Genomic DNA, 19,197 nt, shown 5'->3' with positions numbered 1-19,197 from the left:
GATATGCAAACATTGTTAAAGTGACTAGTGTTCCACTTATTAAAGTGGCCAGTGATTTAAAGTCTATGTATATAGGCAGCAGCCTCTGTGCTAGTGATGTCTATTTAACAGTCTGATGGCCTGGAGAGAGAAGCTGTTCAGTCTCTCGGTCCCAGTTTTGATGCACCTGTACTGACCTCACCTTCTGGATGATAGCGGGTTGAACAGGCAGTGGCTTGGGTGGGTTGTCCTTGATGATCTTTTTGGCCTTCCTGTGACACTGGGTGCTGTAGGTGTCCTGGAGGGCAGGAAGTGTGCCCCTGGTGATATGTTGGGCAGACCGCACCACCCTCTGGAGAGCCCTGCGGTTCCAGGCGGTGCAGTTGCCGTACCAGGCGGTGATACAGCCCGACAGGATGCTCTCAATTGTGCATCTGTAAATGTTTTAGGCGCTGTTGCACCTTCTTCACCACACTGTCTGTGTGGGTGGACCATTTCAGTTTGTCAGTTATGTGTACGCCGAGGAACTTTAAGCTTTCCACCTTCTCCACTGCAGTCCACGATCATCTCCTTTGTTTTATTGACATTGAGTGAGAGGTTATTTTCTTGGCATCACACTCCCAGAGCCCTCACCTCCTCCCTGTAGGCTGTCTCATCATTGTCGGTAATCAAGCCTACTACTGTTGTGATGTCTGCAAAGTTGATGATTGAGTTGGAGGCCTGCTTGGCCACACAATCATGGGTGGTGAACAGGGAGTACAGGAGGGGGCCGAGCACACACCCTTGTGGGGCCCCAGTGTTGAGGATCAGTGAAGTGGAGGTGTTGTTTCCTAGCTTCACCACCTGTGGGCGGCCGGTAAGGAAGTCCAGGACCCAGTTGCACAGGGCGGGGTTCAGACCCAGGGCCTCGAGCTTAATGATGAGCTTGGAGGGTACTATGGTGTTGAATGCTGAGCTATAGTCAATGAACAGCATTCTTACATAGGTATTCCTCTTGTCCAGATGGGATAGGACAGTGTGCAGTGTGATGGCGATTGCACCGTCTGTGGATCTATTGGCGCGGTAAGCAAATTGAAGTGGGTCTGGGGTGACAGGTAAGGTAGAGGTGATATGATCCTTGACTAGTCTCTCAAAGCACTTCATGATGACAGAAGTGAGTGTTATGGGGCGATAGTCATTTAGTTCAGTTACCTTAGCTTTCTTGGGTACAGGAACAATGGTGGCCATCTTGAAGCATGTGGGGACAGCTGACTGGGATAGGGAGAGTTTGAATATGTCCGTAAACACACCAGCCAGCTGGTTTGCGCATGCTCTGAGGACGCGGCTTGGGATGCCGTCTGGGCCGGCAGCCTTGCGAGGGTTAACATGCTTAAATGTCTTACTCAAGTCGGTCACGGAGAAGGAGAGCCCAGAGTCCTTCGTAGCGGGCCGCGTCGGTGGCACTGTGTTATCCTCAAAGCGGGTGAAGGTGTTTAGCTTGTCCGGAAGCAAGATGTCGGTGTCCGCGACGTAGCTGGTTTTCCTTTTGTAGTCCCTGATTGTCTGTAGACCCTGCCACATACGTTCATGTCTGAGCCGTTGAATTGCGACTCCACTTTGTCTCTATATTGATGTTTTGCCTGTTGGATTGCCTTGCGGCAGGAATAACTACACTGTTTGTATTCTGCTATATTCCCAGTCACCTTGCCATGGTTAAATGCAGTGGTTCGCACTTTCAGTTTTGCGCGAATGCTGCCATCTAGCCACGGTTTCTGGTTAGGAAGGTTTTAATAGTCACAGTTGGTACAACATCTCCTATACACTTCCTGATAAACTCAGTCACCGTATCAGTATATTTGTCAGTATTATTCTCGGAAGCTACCCGGAACATATCCCAGTCCGTGTGATCAAAACAATCTTGAAGCGTGGATTCAGATTGGTCAGACCAGCGTTGAATAGTCCTTAGCATGGGTACATCCTTTTTGAGTTTCTGCCTACAGGAAGGGAGGAGCAAAATGAATACCAGTGTATTGCAAGCCTCATGGACAAGACAGTAGATACACTACATTGTTAGATCCACAGGCAATTAATCTATTGATGGTGTATTCTTTATTTGTAATGAACGATCTGAAGGTGTTGGACTTTGTAATACCTGTACAGGCCACACAATTGTGACGGGAAGAAACCGCGGGCATCATCCAAACATTCCTTAGGAGATTTCGATAAGTTGTAAGTGACAGGGCCACCAGCATGTCCTTTACGCCTCGATCACACCGACAGTGTCATTGCATTTTGGTACACCAGAAGTACGTTCATTTCCAATGGAATGCTGCGTTTGCCTTGCAGCGTTGTGTTGCAGAGGCAGTTGCAGTGCGTTCTGTGTGGTGAATACGTTGGATTTATCAAACATGGAACATCTGCGTCAAACTATGCGTAGATGGCTTGACAGAAATGGTAGCAAAAGGTGAATGTTGAACTTTTGTTGCACACATGTAGATGCTGCTGCGTACCATTTTGCGCAATTACGCTGAAGGTATAATCGAGGCACTACGCATACTTTCGATAAATCCAACATATGCACCACACAGAACGCCCTGAAACTGCCTCTGCAACGCAATGCTGCAAGGCAAACGCAGCATTCCATTGGAAATGAATGAACTTCAGTACCACTGGTGCACTGGTCAATTATTTAAACTATATATTTTTTTACTCACTGGCTTTTATGTGTTGCTATGCATTGGAGCACAGATTGGTTGCCCAAAATTCTGGGGCAGGGCTTAGCGAACATCAATTACAGCAAGGTTTCCCAAACTCGGTCCTGGGGCCCCCCCCTGGGTGCACATTTTGGTCTTTGCCCTAGCACTACACAGCTGATTCAAATAATGAAAGCTTGATGAGCTGTGTAGTGTGTGTATGTGTGTGTAGTGCTAATCAGCTGTGTAGCGCTGAGGCAAAAACCAAATTGTGCACCCAGGGGGGGCCCCAAGACTGAGTTTGAGAAACCCTGAATTAGAGGATGAGTTGGCTTCTGGAAATATCAAATCACTATCCATTGATAAAGGTTTATTTAACAGATAGCCTCCAGGGTTTTTTCTGGATCCAAAAGTGGCTTAGGCGGTGGGCGTGGCAGGGGCCGTAACAGGGTGGCACGGTCTGCCCCCATCTTGGTGGTGTAGAGAAATGTTTGCATTTTTAAGCCAATTTCCTGCAATTCTACAATGGCGCTAACAGTTGTTTTCAGTTTTAAAGCGAATTTCCTGCAATTGTATGCATTTTGCCATGGCTAATGCTGTGTTATTTTGACCAAACATAATAACAAAATCTATACTTCTAAATTCATTGTTTTGGGAATTTTTAATTCTCCCTGTTTAGCTTGTATTTTGGTTATTTGTTAGTTCTCAAAGATTATATGATTAAAAAAGTTATTAGGTACACCCATCTAGTACCTGCTCAGACCACCCCCTTTGCACCCATAACAGCTTGAATTCTTCGGGGCATGGAAACGTTGATCAATTGGTATCAAAGGACCTAGCAATGCCAGGAAAACAATCCCAACACCACCGCCACGAGCCTGTACCGTTGACACCAGGCAGGATAGGGCCATGGATTCATGCTACTTACGCATAACACAACAGGAACCGGTATTCGTCGGACCAGGCAATGTTTTTCCACTCCTCAGTTGTCCAGTGTTGGTGATACCGGGCCCACTGCAGCCGCTAATTCTTGTTTTTAGCTGATCGGAGTGGAATCCGGTGTGGTCATCTGCTTCAATAGCCGATCCGTGATAATTATCAACAGGTTGTGCGTTCTGAGATGCCGTTCTGCACACCACTGTTGTGCCATTCTACTTCAACAAGCTGTTTTCACCTACAGGACTACCACTGACTGGAAGTTTTTTTGTTTTGCGCACTGTTCTCGGTAAACCCTAGACACTGTCATACGCGAAAAGCTCAGGAGGCTGGATGATTCTGAGATACTGGAACCGGCGTGCCTGGCACGGACGATCAAACCATGCTTAGTCACTTAGGTCACTCGTTTTGCCCATTCTAAAATTCAATCAAACAGTAACTGAATGCCTGTTTGCCTGCGACTCACTGTCTGTTGGAGCGAAAAAAACTGGCCACTGAGTGTGTACGTCCATTATCTTTTCTACATACTCTATATCTGGTTTTAGTCGTTTAAGTTTACACTGAAAGCGCTTTTCAATCCTTACATATTCTCCCACTGTTTTTTCTTCACTGTTTGGACTTTTTTTTTTAAATGCTTAGGCGGCACGACACAAGGACTTAAATGGCAGAAAAAACCCTGGCCTTTCCTTCTAACCTAGCCTCTGTTGAGTACCCAACAACCAGATGTTCCCGGTTTTCAGAGGAAAAGGAAAGTGAGCCTGTGGCTCGACTTACGCTTTTGGATTTAACAAGGCGACACTCCATCTTAACTCCTCCTCCACATTTACTGGATTGATTGAACAGTGCAGTAGAGAACCTACCCCCGGTAGTTATTTACCAGTAGGTAGAAGATCTAGCTTCAGGCATTTATTTTATGCCTGATACATTAGTTCACTCCTAACCTAAACCCACAACAATACCCACAGGCTATAAAAATAATGAAATACCATCCATTTAAAAGATGAATGTCTGAGCAATATGTGCCTCTGCAGAACATTTTCTTTTTAGAACTATTTTGTTTGTTTGGCCTTTGTTGTTAATGCGTTGTGGTAGCTAATTTGAAAGAGAGCCATTTCCAGGGCTCAAAATGAATCCGAGTGTGAATCTCAAAAAGGGGCTCCCCTCCCACAGCTTGAGTGGCAGCAATGGAATCATGTAAATGTAACATGCATACGTCCTCCATTTCACCTCCTTGTCTTAGAAGCGAATGGCAGTGAGTGACAGGGCTGCATTGTTAAATCACATTGTGTGTTTCTCCCCTGAAGGGAACAACCCATCTTCAGTGCCAGAGCGCACGTCTTCCAGATAGACCCGGCCACCAAGAGGAACTGGCTTCCTGCCAGCAAGCATGCCGTCACCGTCTCCTTCTTCTACGATGCCAATCGGAGTGTGTACCGCATCATCAGTGTGGGGGGCACCAAGGTGAGATGTGAACCCCGCTGGCTCTCTCTTACCAACATGGTCCTCATTGTCCAGATTGCCTTTGATGCAGTATGATTGAACAGCAGAGTCCCCTTTGAGTAACACCATTAGTAAGGTCCTGCTGTGTCATGTCTGGTAGAGAGTAGTTAGCTGTACCCTTGGCTGCTTCCCAACACACACACATTATAGGGGAGCTGGCCTGCTCTTGACTAATGAGCATGTAACATTTTCTAGTCCTGCCTCCCTATACTTGTCCTACAAAGGGTGCTTCAAAGGTAGTCAGCACAGATAGTATTATTTTTCTTAGGTTTTTGTCAGTACTAGAGTGAGTGGATGTCCTTACTCAATGAGAATGTTAATGCTCTCGCTCACTGAATGGGTTGATGGATTAAAAAGGGAAATGGCGAACTTTAGACACGTCTGCAATTTAGTATTGTCTGTACAATAATGCCTTTGTCTGATGTGTTGGTAATGTTGTTTTTCTCTGTGAATTTATTATCAGTAGGCCCCAGGCAAGGTGGCAGAATCAAGCAGTGATGTGTGAAGTTTTCCTTTGTTGCTTTGTTGATTAGAAATAAGCTGTTGATTTATTCCACGGCCTCTGCCATCCATCACAGGCCATCATCAACAGCACCATCACCCCCAACATGACCTTCACCAAAACCTCCCAGAAGTTTGGCCAGTGGGCTGACAGCCGCGCAAACACCGTGTATGGCCTGGGCTTTGCCACCGAGCAACAGCTTCAGCAGGTTAGTCACCACTGGTGTTATAGACTGTCTCAACTTCAGAAGAAACACATTTCTAATGCACACTGGTTGACTAATTACTCTGATACTTACATTTTAACTTTTTCTTCCATAGTTTTCAGACCAGTTCAAGGAAGTGAAAGAAGCAGCACGTCTTGCAAGGGAGAAATCACAGGAGAAATTTGAACTGACCAACCCCGCGCTGAATATCGCCGCCCCACAGGTGAGGCCTGGAATTGCAGCTGTTCGATTAGCCCCATAAGTTAACTGCTGAGGCATGACAGATAAGCACATGGCTTAGCAGTGCTACCCTCAGGACCGTGTGTGTGTGTAATGTGTGTGTGTGTGTGTGTATGACATATATGCACATGGCTTAGCAGTGCTACCCTCAGGACCGTGTGTGTGTAATGTGTGTGTGTGTGTGTGTGTATGACAGATATGCACATGGCTTAGCAGTGCTACCTTCAGGACTGTGTGTGTGTGTGTGTGTGTGTGTGTGTGTGTGTGTGTGTGTATGACATATATGCACATGGCTTAGCAGTGCTACCCTCAGGACCGTGTGTGTGTAATGTGTGTGTGTGTGTGTGTGTGTGTGTGTGTGTGTGTATGACAGATATGCACATGGCTTAGCAGTGCTACCTTCAGGACTGTGTGTGTGTGTGTGTGTGTGTGTGTGTGTGTGTGTGTGTGTGTGTGTGTGTGTGTGTGTGTGTGTGTGTGTGTGTGATGACAGATATGCACATGGCTTAGCAGTGCTACCTTCAGGACCGTGTGTATGTATATATATATATTTTTTTTTTTACTATTTTGTGCATTGATAAATAATAGTGAAGACATCAAAACTATGAAATAACACATATGGAATCATGTAGTAACCAAAAAAGTGTTAAACAAATACAAATATTTTATATTTGAGATTCTTCAAAGTAGCCACCCTTTGCCTTGATGACAGCTTTGCACATTCTTGGCATTCTCTCAACCAGCTTCATGAGGAATGCTTTTCCAACAATCTTGAAGGAGTTCCTACATGTGCTGAGCACTTGTTGGCTGCTTTTCCTTCACTCTGCAGTCCAACTCATCCCAAACCATCTCAATTTGGTTGAAGTCGGGTGATTGTGGAGGCCAGGTCATCTGATGCAGCACTCCATCACTCTCCTTGGTCAAATTGCCCTTCCACAGCCTGGAGGTGTGTTTTGGGTCATTCTCCTGTTGAAAAACAAGTGATAGTCCCACTAAGCGCAAACCAAATGGGATTGCAATGCCAGGGTTGTGGGTTTGATTCCCACGGGGGACCAGTACGAAAAAGTATTTTAATTTATGCACTCACTACTAAGTTGCTCTGAATAAGAGCGTCTACTAAAATGGAAAAGGAATGAATAGAGCATTTCAGTTTTCACATAGAAATAAGTATTTTAAGAACCTAGAAAACATACGCTATATCAAGCAAGTATTTTTATATTCCATAAGTATTATCAGATTAACTTTTTTGTACAGATAATTATCAGTTACAAAAGCTGGTAAACACTCAAATACATTTTTGTAAAAACATTTTCACAAAAGTGGCGCACTGGGCCTTTACTAGTCCTGTATTAGTGGACTGATATAGACGTCTTCAGTGCGGGCAATAATTTTTTTTCTGCATCCCTCCTGTTTGCTAAAAAAACACAACACCCCCACCCCAAACTTCTTCCCATGGCTATTCCTCCAAAGATTCTCTTGTACCATGTTGTGTGCTGAAAGGCATTATGGTTGTTTGTTTCTTGGGAATTAATATGGGATATATAATCACTGGGTTACGTTTGAAGGATTTTCTGTATAAATAATGACAGCTTGAGCCAATGTGGGCGGGGGAGACGATTTATACACCGCACAAACTATGTAAATACAAACTAATTGCGTTTGGAAATCACATTGTTATACAGCTCGTTGTTACAGAGCCAACCTGAATCGATGGCTCGTCCAATTCATTTCAATGGCTATTTCAGCAAAGTAATTGGACTCCATTGTTTGATAAGTGCTAGGGCCATTTTGGTTATTTGTTTTTTGTACCAACATGCATTGAATGAGAGCTGTGTGTGCTGCAAACCACTAACAAGAAGCTGTTGAACATGAGTAGCTGCCAACAGTATAAGGCAAACATGTTTTTTTTCAGAATAGCGCCAGTCACAGGGGAAGCAGTTCTCCATACTGTCTACAGCCAACCAGAGCCTTTGTGTAACTGTACAATAGCCTCGCTGTTTAGCATATTTAGATAAACAGGCGTTAGGCGGCATTCTACTGGCATGAATTCCTATTATGCACGACTATGAACAATGGGCAGTGTAGAGTAGATACCCCGGGAAGTCATTGTTTGGGTTTTCATAAATGTGACATAACTCCAACAATACAGCAGAAGCAACGGTACATTCTTCTTCATAGCTTTCCCGGTTTGTGATATTCTCGAGTCATGTTTTACAAGGCACATCTTACAGCTGGGCTTATTTTTGATGTGATCTGATTTCACTCTGTTTTATCACATTAGTTCCACACACTATGCCCCCGCGTCCGTTGACACCAGGCGGAAACATTCCTTTGGCTACTGTGGGAATGTATAATGTAATTGCAATGGGGTCACCTAGGAAACTGGCTGGAGCACAGCGCATTTCTTTGTACAGTTCACTGACTCAATCCTCTCCTCCATCTAGAGTGCACTCATCCCTGTACTTTCAGCCACACACACACACACACACACACACACACACACACACACACACACACACACACACACACACACACACACACACACACACACACAGTCTGGCTTTGGTTTTCTGTTTGCCTTGTAGATAAGAGAAGTCAAACGTATCGATTTGTGTTCGATGAATTAAACACAAGGGGTGCAGTTTCATGTAAGAAATATATGCTGACGTTTAGCATACACACCATGGTCCTAATATGAAACCGCTTCATGAAAGAATTATTGTAATTGACTTAAGTCATTATGGTTATGGCAGATGTGTTGCCACCTCTTATGATATAACTGTATAAGCTTTGTCTGGAGGTCCTGCAATTTAGTTTTGAAAAGCTTAGTAGTGACTTAAATAATAACAACTGAGATGGCATGGTTGTTGAAAAGAGAACAAAACATCAACCAACATTTTATTTTGTAGCTGGAGGGACGGCTACAAAAGAAGCGTTGAACGCTCCAGCTTTTGGTACCTCTCCTCTCCCATTGTATTAATTCACTACACTCCAAACCTTATACGCCCTGGTCACTGACAACTAGCATGGGTACACCCACTTCTTTCACAGCCTCCAAGGCAACAGTACACTCCCACTGATGCAGAGCTATGTGGTTAGGGTGCATCTCAACAGTCTAAAGTATATTACGTTCATCCTCAGCTTCGTATCTGATAGGTGAAATCAATATGCTTGATGTCTATTGGGAATTAGCTTTCACCTGTCCACTTCTTTCACATTTTTTTGGTCAGAGCAGATGACGGAAAGGAGATAAGGAGAGAGGAAGCCACGTTAGTCTACTGAGATGTGAAGTCTGCATTCGAGGCGTCAGTCATGTCATGCTGTAGGCGCATCATGGTCATTCATGACAGGAGCTCGGAACGTCCCTGTGAACCGGGGCTACACATGATGGCAGCCATATGAAAAGGGCAGATGGTTGTGCTCGAGTACGAGGGTTGTCTATATTTAATATGACCTCACCGTTAAGAACCCACAAAGAGAGCCGGCATGTACCGAAATATGCCTCTGATGCAAGGGCTTATTAATTAATAAAGCTGGTTCAGGGTCTCAAGGAAACCAAGTGTAAAGGAAAGGTATAAAGCAAGGAAAATAGGTTTGACAAAGACTCCGATAAATAAGTAAACAGTGGTGATGTACTTGGTTTGCAGTGGCATAGGGTTATAACTTTGGTTTAATATTTTATAGCTGTTTGAAATGAAAATGTATAGTTTTTAATGATCTCATCCTCTTCCTTTTATGGTCATGAAACTCAGTAGCGCTGTATTCTACTACATATGATATTTTCCTAGAGAAATTGTTGTAACAATGGGTACTTAATTCTACACAATTAGCTAGAACCAAATTTCAATGAGTCTCACAGAATCCAAAGGGAAATTAGCATGTAATTATCATTAAACAATGTAATTACAAAATATCAAGGGAATAGCTGACTGAAATAATGCATAACCAGCGACTATCTTTGCTTTAGTTTTTTTGCATAAAATGGTGTGCACTGGAGCAGACAGTATGACACTGAAATATTGCTGATTATTGCTCTTTTTTTAAGCTTTGTTCATGAAAGTGTACTTCTCTCTTCTTTCTCTTCTCACCCATTCTCTTTTCCCCCCACGTGGGTGCCCTCTGCCTCGCTGCCACTGATGCACCATCTGCTTGCTCATTTCACAGCTCTCTCAGGTTAGTGTCATGTCTATTACACCTCTTTTCTCTCTGCTGCCGACTGGCACGGAGAGCACACTCCCTGCACGTTCTTCCAAAGGCATTCTCCCCATCACATCCCAGATGGCCTACTTCATTGATGCATTTTCAATGGGACTTGGGAGTTCCTAGAAGACCCCTTAGTGTTTCCATGAGGCATTGTTCTCAATAATGCAGTTACAGTATGATGAGGGTCGATTTTGGAGAGCGGGAAACAGGGAAAAAAAGCATATCATCCCGTGATCAAAAACCAATCTGTCTGTACATTTCTAAGGAAAAGATTCCACTTGAGATCATCATTTGAACTACAACCCTAATGAGCTATTCCGCTCATTAGGATGTAGCACTGTCGTATGTTTGCACTTGCTCCAATTGGAATGCACTAGTCAACGATGAGGGAAAACTGTTGGAAATTTGTAATCCATTATTACTTAAACATGATCCACATTATGAATAATTTAGAGAACTGTACTCCCAAGTCATTGACTTTGGTGTGTGGAGTTGTCTTAGCTTTGATTTCTTGCTCTCCACTTTTGGACCTAGCTAGCGCCAGCTCTGTTTTGAATGCTGGCCCTGTGCATTTTTTATCCACGTTTTTTAAGTATAGTGAGGGAGTAGCTAGGTCGTAGAAACAACTTCCTTGGGGGAATACACACAGGCTGACTCTGAGACTAATTAATAATACAAGATTTTCTGAGTGCAGGGGTGTAATGCCTCACGGATGCACTCGGCGCTTGTCGAGCTCAAGTTTAGTTCCCTTTCAGTCAGTCAACTTTGGTACAACATACTATGGGGTGTCAAACTCTCACGACTTCGGTTGAAGGATCTACAATCACTCCTGACAAGGCCAATGAAATCCGCGCCTCACTGGAAGCCCCGCCTTCCACAGGTGATAAGCGTGAGGCTCGAATTCATTCCTTCAATTATTCCGCACTTCAAGTCTGTGTGAACAGGAACGATTCACGCTACTAAAACAAACAATTGGAACACGAGAATGTCTTACTTTGCGTCAACTAAACTGCCCTGTAGTGGTAGAGCATGCTCATCCCCGTTGTTTGATGAAGTTTGTATGGTTCTCATAAGTTTCCTAATCACAAACAGTTATTCCTGAAATTATTTGGCCTGGCTATAGCAAATAAGTAAAATGGCTTACGTGACCGAAATTAAAAAAGGCTAACAAGCCTCCACATTTTGTTACATTATTCTAAAATTGATTAAATTGCTTTTTCCCCACAATCTACACACAATACCCCATAATGACAAAACAAAAAACAGGTTTTTAGAATTTTTTGCTAATTTATAAAAATAAAATAAAAATATCACAATTACATAAGTATTCAGACCCTTTACTCAGTACTTTGTTGAAGCACCTTTGGCAGTGATTACAGCCTCAAGTCTTCTTGGGTATGACACCTCGAGCCTGGCACACTTGTATTTGGGGAATTTCTCCCATTCTTCTCTGCAGATCCTCTCAAGATCTGTCAGGTTGGATGGGGAGCGTCGCTGCACAGCGATTTTCAGACGTTTGATCGGGTTCAAGTCCAGGCTCTGGCTTGGCCACTCGAGGACATTCAGAGACTTGTCCCAAAGCCACTCTTGTCTTGGCTCTGTGCATAGGGTCACTGTCCTGTGGAAGGTGAATCTTCACACCAGTCTGAGGTCCTAAGCACTCTGGAGTAGGTTTTCATCAAGGATCTCTCTGTACTTTGCTCTGTTCATCTTTCCCTTGATCCTGACTAGTCTCCCAGTCTCTGCAGCTGAAAAACATTCCAACAGCATGATGCTGCCACCACCATGCTTCACCGTAGGGATGGTGCCAGGTTTCCTCCAAACGTGACACTTGGCACTCAGGCCAAAGACTTCAATCTTGGTTTCATTAGACTAGAGAATCTTGTTTCTCATGGTCTGTGTCCTTTAGGTAACTTTTGGCGAACTCTAAGCGGGCTGTTGTGCATTTTACTGAGGAGTGGCTTCCTTCTGGCCAATCTACCATAAAGGCCTGATTGGTGGAGTGCTCCTGGAAGGTTCTCCCATCTCCACAGAGGAACTCTGGAACGCTGTCAGTGACCATCCGGCCTTTCTCCCCCGATTGCTCAGTTTGGCCGAGCGGCCAGCTCTAGGGAGAGTCTTGGTGGTTCCAAACTTCTTCCATTTAAGAAAAATGGAGGCCACTGTGTTTTTGGGGACCGTCAATGCTGCAGACATTATTTGGTACCCTTCCACAGATCTGTGCCTCGACACAATCCTGTCTCGGAGCTCTACGGACAATCCCTTCGACCTCATGGCTTGGTTTTTGCTCTGACATACACTGTCAACTGTGGGACCTTAAATAGACAGGTGTGTGCCTTTCCAAATCATGTCCAATCAATTGAATTTACCACAAGTGGACAATCAAGTTGTAGAAACATCTCAAGGATGATCAATGGAAACAGGATGTGCCTGAACTCAATTTCGAGTCTTATAGCAAAGGGTCTGAATACTTATGTAAATAAGGTATTTCTGTTTTTTATTTTAAATACATTTTCAAAAATGTATAAAACCCGGTTTTCACTTTGTCATTATAGGGTATTGTGTGTAGATTGAGGGAACACATTTATCTAATCCGTTTTATAATAAGGCTGTAACTTAACAAAATGTGCTAAAAGTCAATGGGTCTGAATACTTTCCGAACGCACTGTACAATACAGAGAATTGTCTTTCAGTATCCACTGGCATACAAATGAAAGGAAGCATTGCAACTCGGCAATGTTCCTTCGAATTTAAATCATTTTAAAAGGAAAGAGCCATATGCTGCTTCATGCTCTACAAAGTAATGCGTTTAGCAGCTGTGTGGCTCCACATGGTTGCTTGTTCAACTTTGAACCTGTGTTGCGGATACAGATGTAGGATCTTAATTTGATCACCCTGTTGCAGGAGAATTTCCTGCAAGGCTTCTGAAGTTTGTCATTTTCACCATGAAATGTCAGACTTGATTTTCCCTTATGGAAAACATATCAACCCCTACAAAAGTGTCCAGTAATTGTAAGCCCCATAATAATTCACATTTCCTGTTGCTGTAGGATTATTTAGCAAAGTGGCTCAAATTAAGATCCTACATCAGTATGGTGGTTAATAAATGACCTAATTACTTTTGGCAACCTGTTGTTTTGGATGAGGTGTCTGAATGTATAGCGACAGCTTGTCATCTTCTTCCTGTCATTTTATTGTACTAACGAGGGCTACTGTTTCAACCATTTATCTTTGTCAGGTAACAGGAACGGTACAATACTAATACAGAATTTTAAAAAAACAGTTTGAATGTGCCTCGAACAATAAATATCTACTCACATCACAAATGCTGAGCTGCCCTGTTTCTGTCTCATTGTACAGCCCCTGAATGTCAATGCTCTAACTGGCAGGGGAATAGCTATGACAAATAGAAATATGCAGTGTGAAATGAATAGTCATTCCGCTCCCTTTTCAGATCAAAACAAATTATTCTAATTTAATGGGAACACTGTAGGATATGCTCAGTCTTTATTTTAAGCGTTCATGTTTTCTTAAAGGGATACTTTGTGTTTTATCTACTTCCCTTGAGTTGGATGAACTCGTGGATACCATTTGTATGTCTCTGTGTCAAGTATGAAGGAAGTTAGAGGTAGTTTCGCGAGCCAATGCAAACTAGCATTAGCGCAATGACAAAGTCTATGGGTATCTGCTACCATGCTAACATATATACCCATAGACTTCCAGTCATTGCACTAATGTTAGTTAGCAATTGCGCTAGATAGCAACTTCTTTCAAACTGCACACAGACATAAAAATGGTATCCACGAGTTCATCTGACTAGGGAAGTTGATAAAAGGCCTCATTGCCAAAATCCCGAAGTATCCCTTTAATTCCCGTAACAAGCACACCAAATTCAGATACAGACAGAGATATCAGAGAGATCCCTATGTGTGGTCTGTTAGTTCAAAAAGACACATGAGATGGACACATCACTTATTCATCCACGATTTTAACCAAGAGCTCACATTTGTATTAAAAACATATTGAAGTGAGCCCTGGTTTGTCTAAACCAATCCTTAGGCCTGTTAGGCCGTCCTAGAGTTATGTCAGGTTTGGCCAACTCACCTCCTGGAGAGCCACTGGGGTATGCAGGCTTTTGGAACACCTCATGTTGTAACACACCTAATTAAGCGTATCAAAGTCTTACTGAGCAGCTAATTAGTAGAATCAGGTGTGTTAGAGTAGGGCTTGAGCAAAAATCTGCATACCCAGTAGCTCTGCAGGAGGCTGGTTGGCCACCCCTTCCCTTCATAATGTAGAGTAGTTGTGGTCAGCTTCATTGAGCTCCGACAACGAGGAAGAGTTGGACATACAGTAGGATTGGAGGTGTCCGGGTAACTCATTTCCATGATATCCGTCCTGTCACTAATCATGTCCCTGTGGTCCCCCAGGACTTATCAGAGGACCGCCACTCGCCGCCGCTGCTGACTGTCAACGGCCCCGAGGACAAGCTGTTCCGCAGCAAGAGCGCCGACATGGAGCAGATGACGTCGGAAAAGGAGCGCATTAAGAAGATGCTGTCTGAAGGGTAATGTTAAGGAACAGCCCCCCCCCCCCACACACACACACACACACTGCAGTTCGCCAAACACACACCTCGAAGTTACACAATGAGATCCAAAAAACTCTAGTTCCATTGTGCCACCATGGTCATTGTTTACAGTGGCTAGGTCTCCCTTGGGAAAGAGGTATTCTGACCTCAGTGTGACTTCCTGGTTAAATGAAGGTTAAATGAAAATACTGTAGACCATGTATAAAATGTAAAGCATACAGTGCACACTATTTTTCTCCAAATGGTAATAATGTGCCACCCCATCGGTGTGAAGTCACATTGGTGTCTTCAAATAACCTTTCAAATTAGCTGGCACCAGATTGTGACATTTTAGATGTAAAATGTAAATGTAGCCTATTGTCTCCCACTATCTGGTGTTGTCATGCAACTGTTGGGTTACCTAGTGAGTCACAGAGAAGCTATCGCGTGTCGCCAGGCATAGTGTGTGTTCCCCGTCATCTGATTTCTGGGGCAGAGTTTGCGCTAACGTGCCAAATGATGATAAAGGTTCAGTGGGCTTGTGGTGCGAAAGCATAAATGTGATCACAATGGCAGAGGTGAAGCCTTTTTAGAACATGGAACGCCACACGGACGCTGAGCTCACAGGATGATGGGACCCGGAGACTGTCGCACACGATTTAACTCACCACTACGTTAGGGAGGAACATGCGTGGCGAGAGGAAAGCAGATAAGTGCTTAAAGCAAACCATTAGATAATAACTCCTATATAGAGTGTATGGGATGTGTTTTAGCTGAGGAAATGTACTAGCAAAATCAAGCCATGGCTCTAGGCGGTATGGTTTCTCCTATTGTGGAGGTTGTTGTGAGTGGGAGGTTGAGCCCAATGACAGGTGGCCACTGACTTGTATGAGGCTGAGTCATATGTAGTTAAAACATGGTCATGAATGAGGCTCTACAACAGAGCCATTCAGACAACAGTCTGCCTTCCATCCCACCCAAGCATACAAAATACATTTTTAAAACCCATGTTCTCTGACAACCCCTCCTTGTTCTTTTCTTGCATGTAATGAGGGTCGTATGTTTTCTTTAGTGCCTGTTGCTATGGTGAGTTGGTTGGTAGTTGGCAGACAGTTAGAAACGACATGGAGGGTGTTTTTTTTGCCTGAGGCCTCAGTACTTTAGAAGATGCTGGTCTTAGAAGACTGGTGTAATTTTCCCATCTCCCTCAAATTATTTGAAAGCTCTTGTCCATTCAATATAATGACTCTAATGGTCCCACATTCTGGCATGAAAGGGATTCTAAAACCCCTTAATAGCTGTAATGTATATCACTTGGGGAGCAGCACTTTGCACCTGACTATGACCTCTGGTTTGTCTAATCATGGTGCACTTATCTTCAGATGTTTGTTTTTCCCTCCAGATCCATATGTGAGATTAACCTGGAGGCAGAGCTGTTCACCCTGCAGGATAGCAACGCTAAGCTAGTGGCGGCGCTTCACGAGGCTAACACTGGTGTGGAGGAGTGGAAGAAACAGCTGGCTGAGTATCAGGAGGAGACTGGCAGGCTCCGAGATCAGGTAAGAGCTATGGTGACAGACCACTGCTATTCCGGTTGTCTGCATCCCAGCTAACTGGTCTGGATCCATAATGGTAGATTATTAGGTTTAAAGAGGGGGTAACCCTTAGACTTTGCCACTTTGGTGGTCAAATTGGGATCGTGCCCATGAGAGACCATTCTCAAAGCAACAGCATATGAAGATCTACTGAAGATCAGTGGTCACATGGTAGTTAAACCTGGGTTATGTCAAAGGACCGTGCTGACATTTTGGTAAATGCAGCACATTCAGTGCTGCAGGTACCACCGGTTTGATACATTTTTTTCTGTATCATTGTTGACGTGCCTCGATAATCAGAGGGAGAAATGTGTTTTGCAGAACTTAAACTTAATTGGAAAAAGAGATGTGTCCTTGGTCAAGTTTAATGAGGTTCTTTCATGTGGCAGATTAAAGTACCACAGTAACATCTTCTGGAAGAAATTGACTGTCAACAGTCCTATTTTAGCTCCAGGCACTGAGGGGAACAACATCCATCTCAGTCCAAAAAAAAGCTAAGGTTATCCACTTCTGCAACAAAGTCAACCAGGTGGTTGGAAGTAGACCATGTCTCCAGGGCTTGGCGAGGCGGTAAAGCAGTTTGAGGACAGGACACCCTATTTCCCCCTGCCCTAGTTAGGGAGGAAATGACAAATCACCCAGAGGGAGCGCAGGCAAGACATTGGCTAGGATTTTCTACCAAGCCACCATTCAAAGTAAGCCCTTTCCTCTCCAAGCGGTAGACACGCTTTACTGAAGGGGTCGGTTTATTTTCGGGGGTATCTCTGACACTGCAGAGATGCTCTGGTCCCCCAGCCTACTCTCTCATGTCTTGCCTTGCACTTCTGTAGACAATAGCTGAGATGCGGTAGGAGCGAAGCGAGGAAGTCCTTTTTAAAGACAAACTATACCAAGGGATAGTAGACCACACACCATTTTAAAATCCCATTTGTTGGTTCTCTCAAAATGCTAACATTGTTCATACAAGCTCTTTTCAGCTAATTTCACCATATTGTATTCGACTTGGGCTCCTATTCATTTTCCTGCAAGGCAATTTGATAACTGTTTTAGAGATGAAATGAGAATTTCAGAAAGGACTATTTTCCTGTATTTGTATGTTGGGGTGAGATTGGCTTCAGGTCTCATCAGTAATACTGTTGTCCATGTTGTCAGCGGTGGTGTGAAAGGGCTGTTGTAAGCAATCATTCCCCCGGGGACTTGCTGTCACATGGATTTGACAGGATGGGGTTGGGTCCTATCGGAATGCTAGATACCCTTAGAGCAGCTTTCTCAAGCTCCGCTGGATGGCATGACATGGAATCTTAAAGGGCCACTTTGAAATTCACTCTGAAGATGCAGAGGAGATATAAAGGGAGAGATGGTAATTGCGAAGGCTGCGCACAAACCCATGCAAACTTCAGTTTTCAATAAACAAGTCTGTTTTGTTATACAATTCTAACCATGTTCCTGTCTGGTGTTAAAGTGAAGATAATTTTGATAAAAACGTTTTGATTTCAAGGGGTAAATAGTTCTCTCTTTTAATCACTGTCACTCTCCACATGAGCATATGTGGAATTCAAACCTTTGAGTCACAATTTATTTGTAAAAGTAGGTAAAATAAATCCGTCTAAATCCCCCCGGCAATTAATAAAAGGAAAGGAAAGGGGGATACCTAGTCAGTTGTACAACTGAAATGTCTTCCGCATTTAACCCAACCCCTCTGAATCAGAGAGGTGCAGGTGGCTGCCTTAATCGACATCCACGTCTTCCGCGCCCAGGGAACAGTGGGTTAACTGCCTTGCTCAGAGGCAGAACGACAGCTTTTTACCTTGTCAGCTCGGGGATTTGATCCAGCAACCTTTCGGTTACTGGCTCTAACCACTAGGCTACCTGGTCTCTATAGTGATCTATTCTGCGTTATTGTGGTTCTTTAACACTTCATAGCTGACCGCCGAGATGAGCTGATATTCAACCATCCACTGTCATTGCATTATGTTCCCCACCAAGAAAACCAAGAAGGGTCACTGACAACAACCAAAACAGGTGTTTTTATTTAATACATTTTTTATATATATTTTCCTTTATTATTTCCCACAAACCCTATCACCCCTCCCCTAATTGGAGTTAACTAATAAACAATAACACTTAGACTTCTACTTCCAGATTATACATACTATATATATTTTACGGACACAATCTATTTTACAATAGTTATATTTTGTTTGTTTTTAGTCCTGCGCTTCTTAACACCCACTCGCTTAACCCGGAAGCCAGCCGCACAAATGTGTTAGCGGAAGGCACCCGGCCCGCCACAAGGAGTCGCTAGAGCGCAATGAGCCAAGTAAAGCCCCCGGCCAAACCCTCCCCTAGCCCGGATGACGCTGGGCCAACTGTGCGCCGCCCGATCACAGCCGGTTGTGATACAACCCGGGATCGAACCAGGGTCTGTAGTGACGCCTCTAGCAATGTAATGCAGTGCCTTAGACCACTGCGCCACTCGGGAGGCGAGTGGCCACTACTGGCCAGCCCAGGTGAAACACCTTCGAACAAACGAGATGACAAACTAGCACGGGTGTAAAACATATTGACTAACGAGGTGACGCCAATCTGTGCGCCCCACGTGCTAACGTCCAACCTCGAAATATACTGTACATGGAAAAGCCTTGGCCCAAGCAAGTGTCTTGAGATGTTGCTTCAATATATCCACATAATTTTCCCTCCTCATGATGCCATCTATTTTGTGAAGTGCACCAGTCCCTCCTGCAGCAAAGCACCCCCACAACATGATGCTGCCACCCCTGGGCTTCACGGTTGGG

General features: G+C 44.0%; 1 protein-coding gene across 5 annotated transcripts in view; it reads left to right on the top strand.

Annotated features, from left to right (window-relative positions):
• homer3b (homer scaffold protein 3b) overlaps positions 1–19,197 on the top strand; it is a 60,170-nt gene that overhangs the window by 27,991 nt on the left and 12,982 nt on the right. For 4 of the 5 annotated variants that reach the window (XM_014216075.2, XM_014216077.2, XM_014216080.2 and 1 more), the window contains 6 exons: positions 4,892–5,048; positions 5,666–5,797; positions 5,910–6,017; positions 10,199–10,207; positions 14,668–14,804; positions 16,210–16,366. In XM_014216075.2, the coding sequence (XP_014071550.1) occupies positions 4,892–5,048; positions 5,666–5,797; positions 5,910–6,017; positions 10,199–10,207; positions 14,668–14,804; positions 16,210–16,366 (700 nt within the window). The remainder of the gene's footprint in view (positions 1–4,891; positions 5,049–5,665; positions 5,798–5,909; positions 6,018–10,198; positions 10,208–14,667; positions 14,805–16,209; positions 16,367–19,197) is intronic. The other variant, XM_014216079.2, reaches the window with a different exon arrangement.

This window comes from Salmo salar, chromosome ssa10, assembly GCF_905237065.1.
Source record: "Salmo salar chromosome ssa10, Ssal_v3.1, whole genome shotgun sequence".
Taxonomy (NCBI): Eukaryota; Metazoa; Chordata; class Actinopteri; order Salmoniformes; family Salmonidae; genus Salmo; species Salmo salar.
The sequence above is the reverse complement of the archived record's forward strand: the minus strand, read 5'-3'. Positions and strand labels throughout refer to the sequence as shown.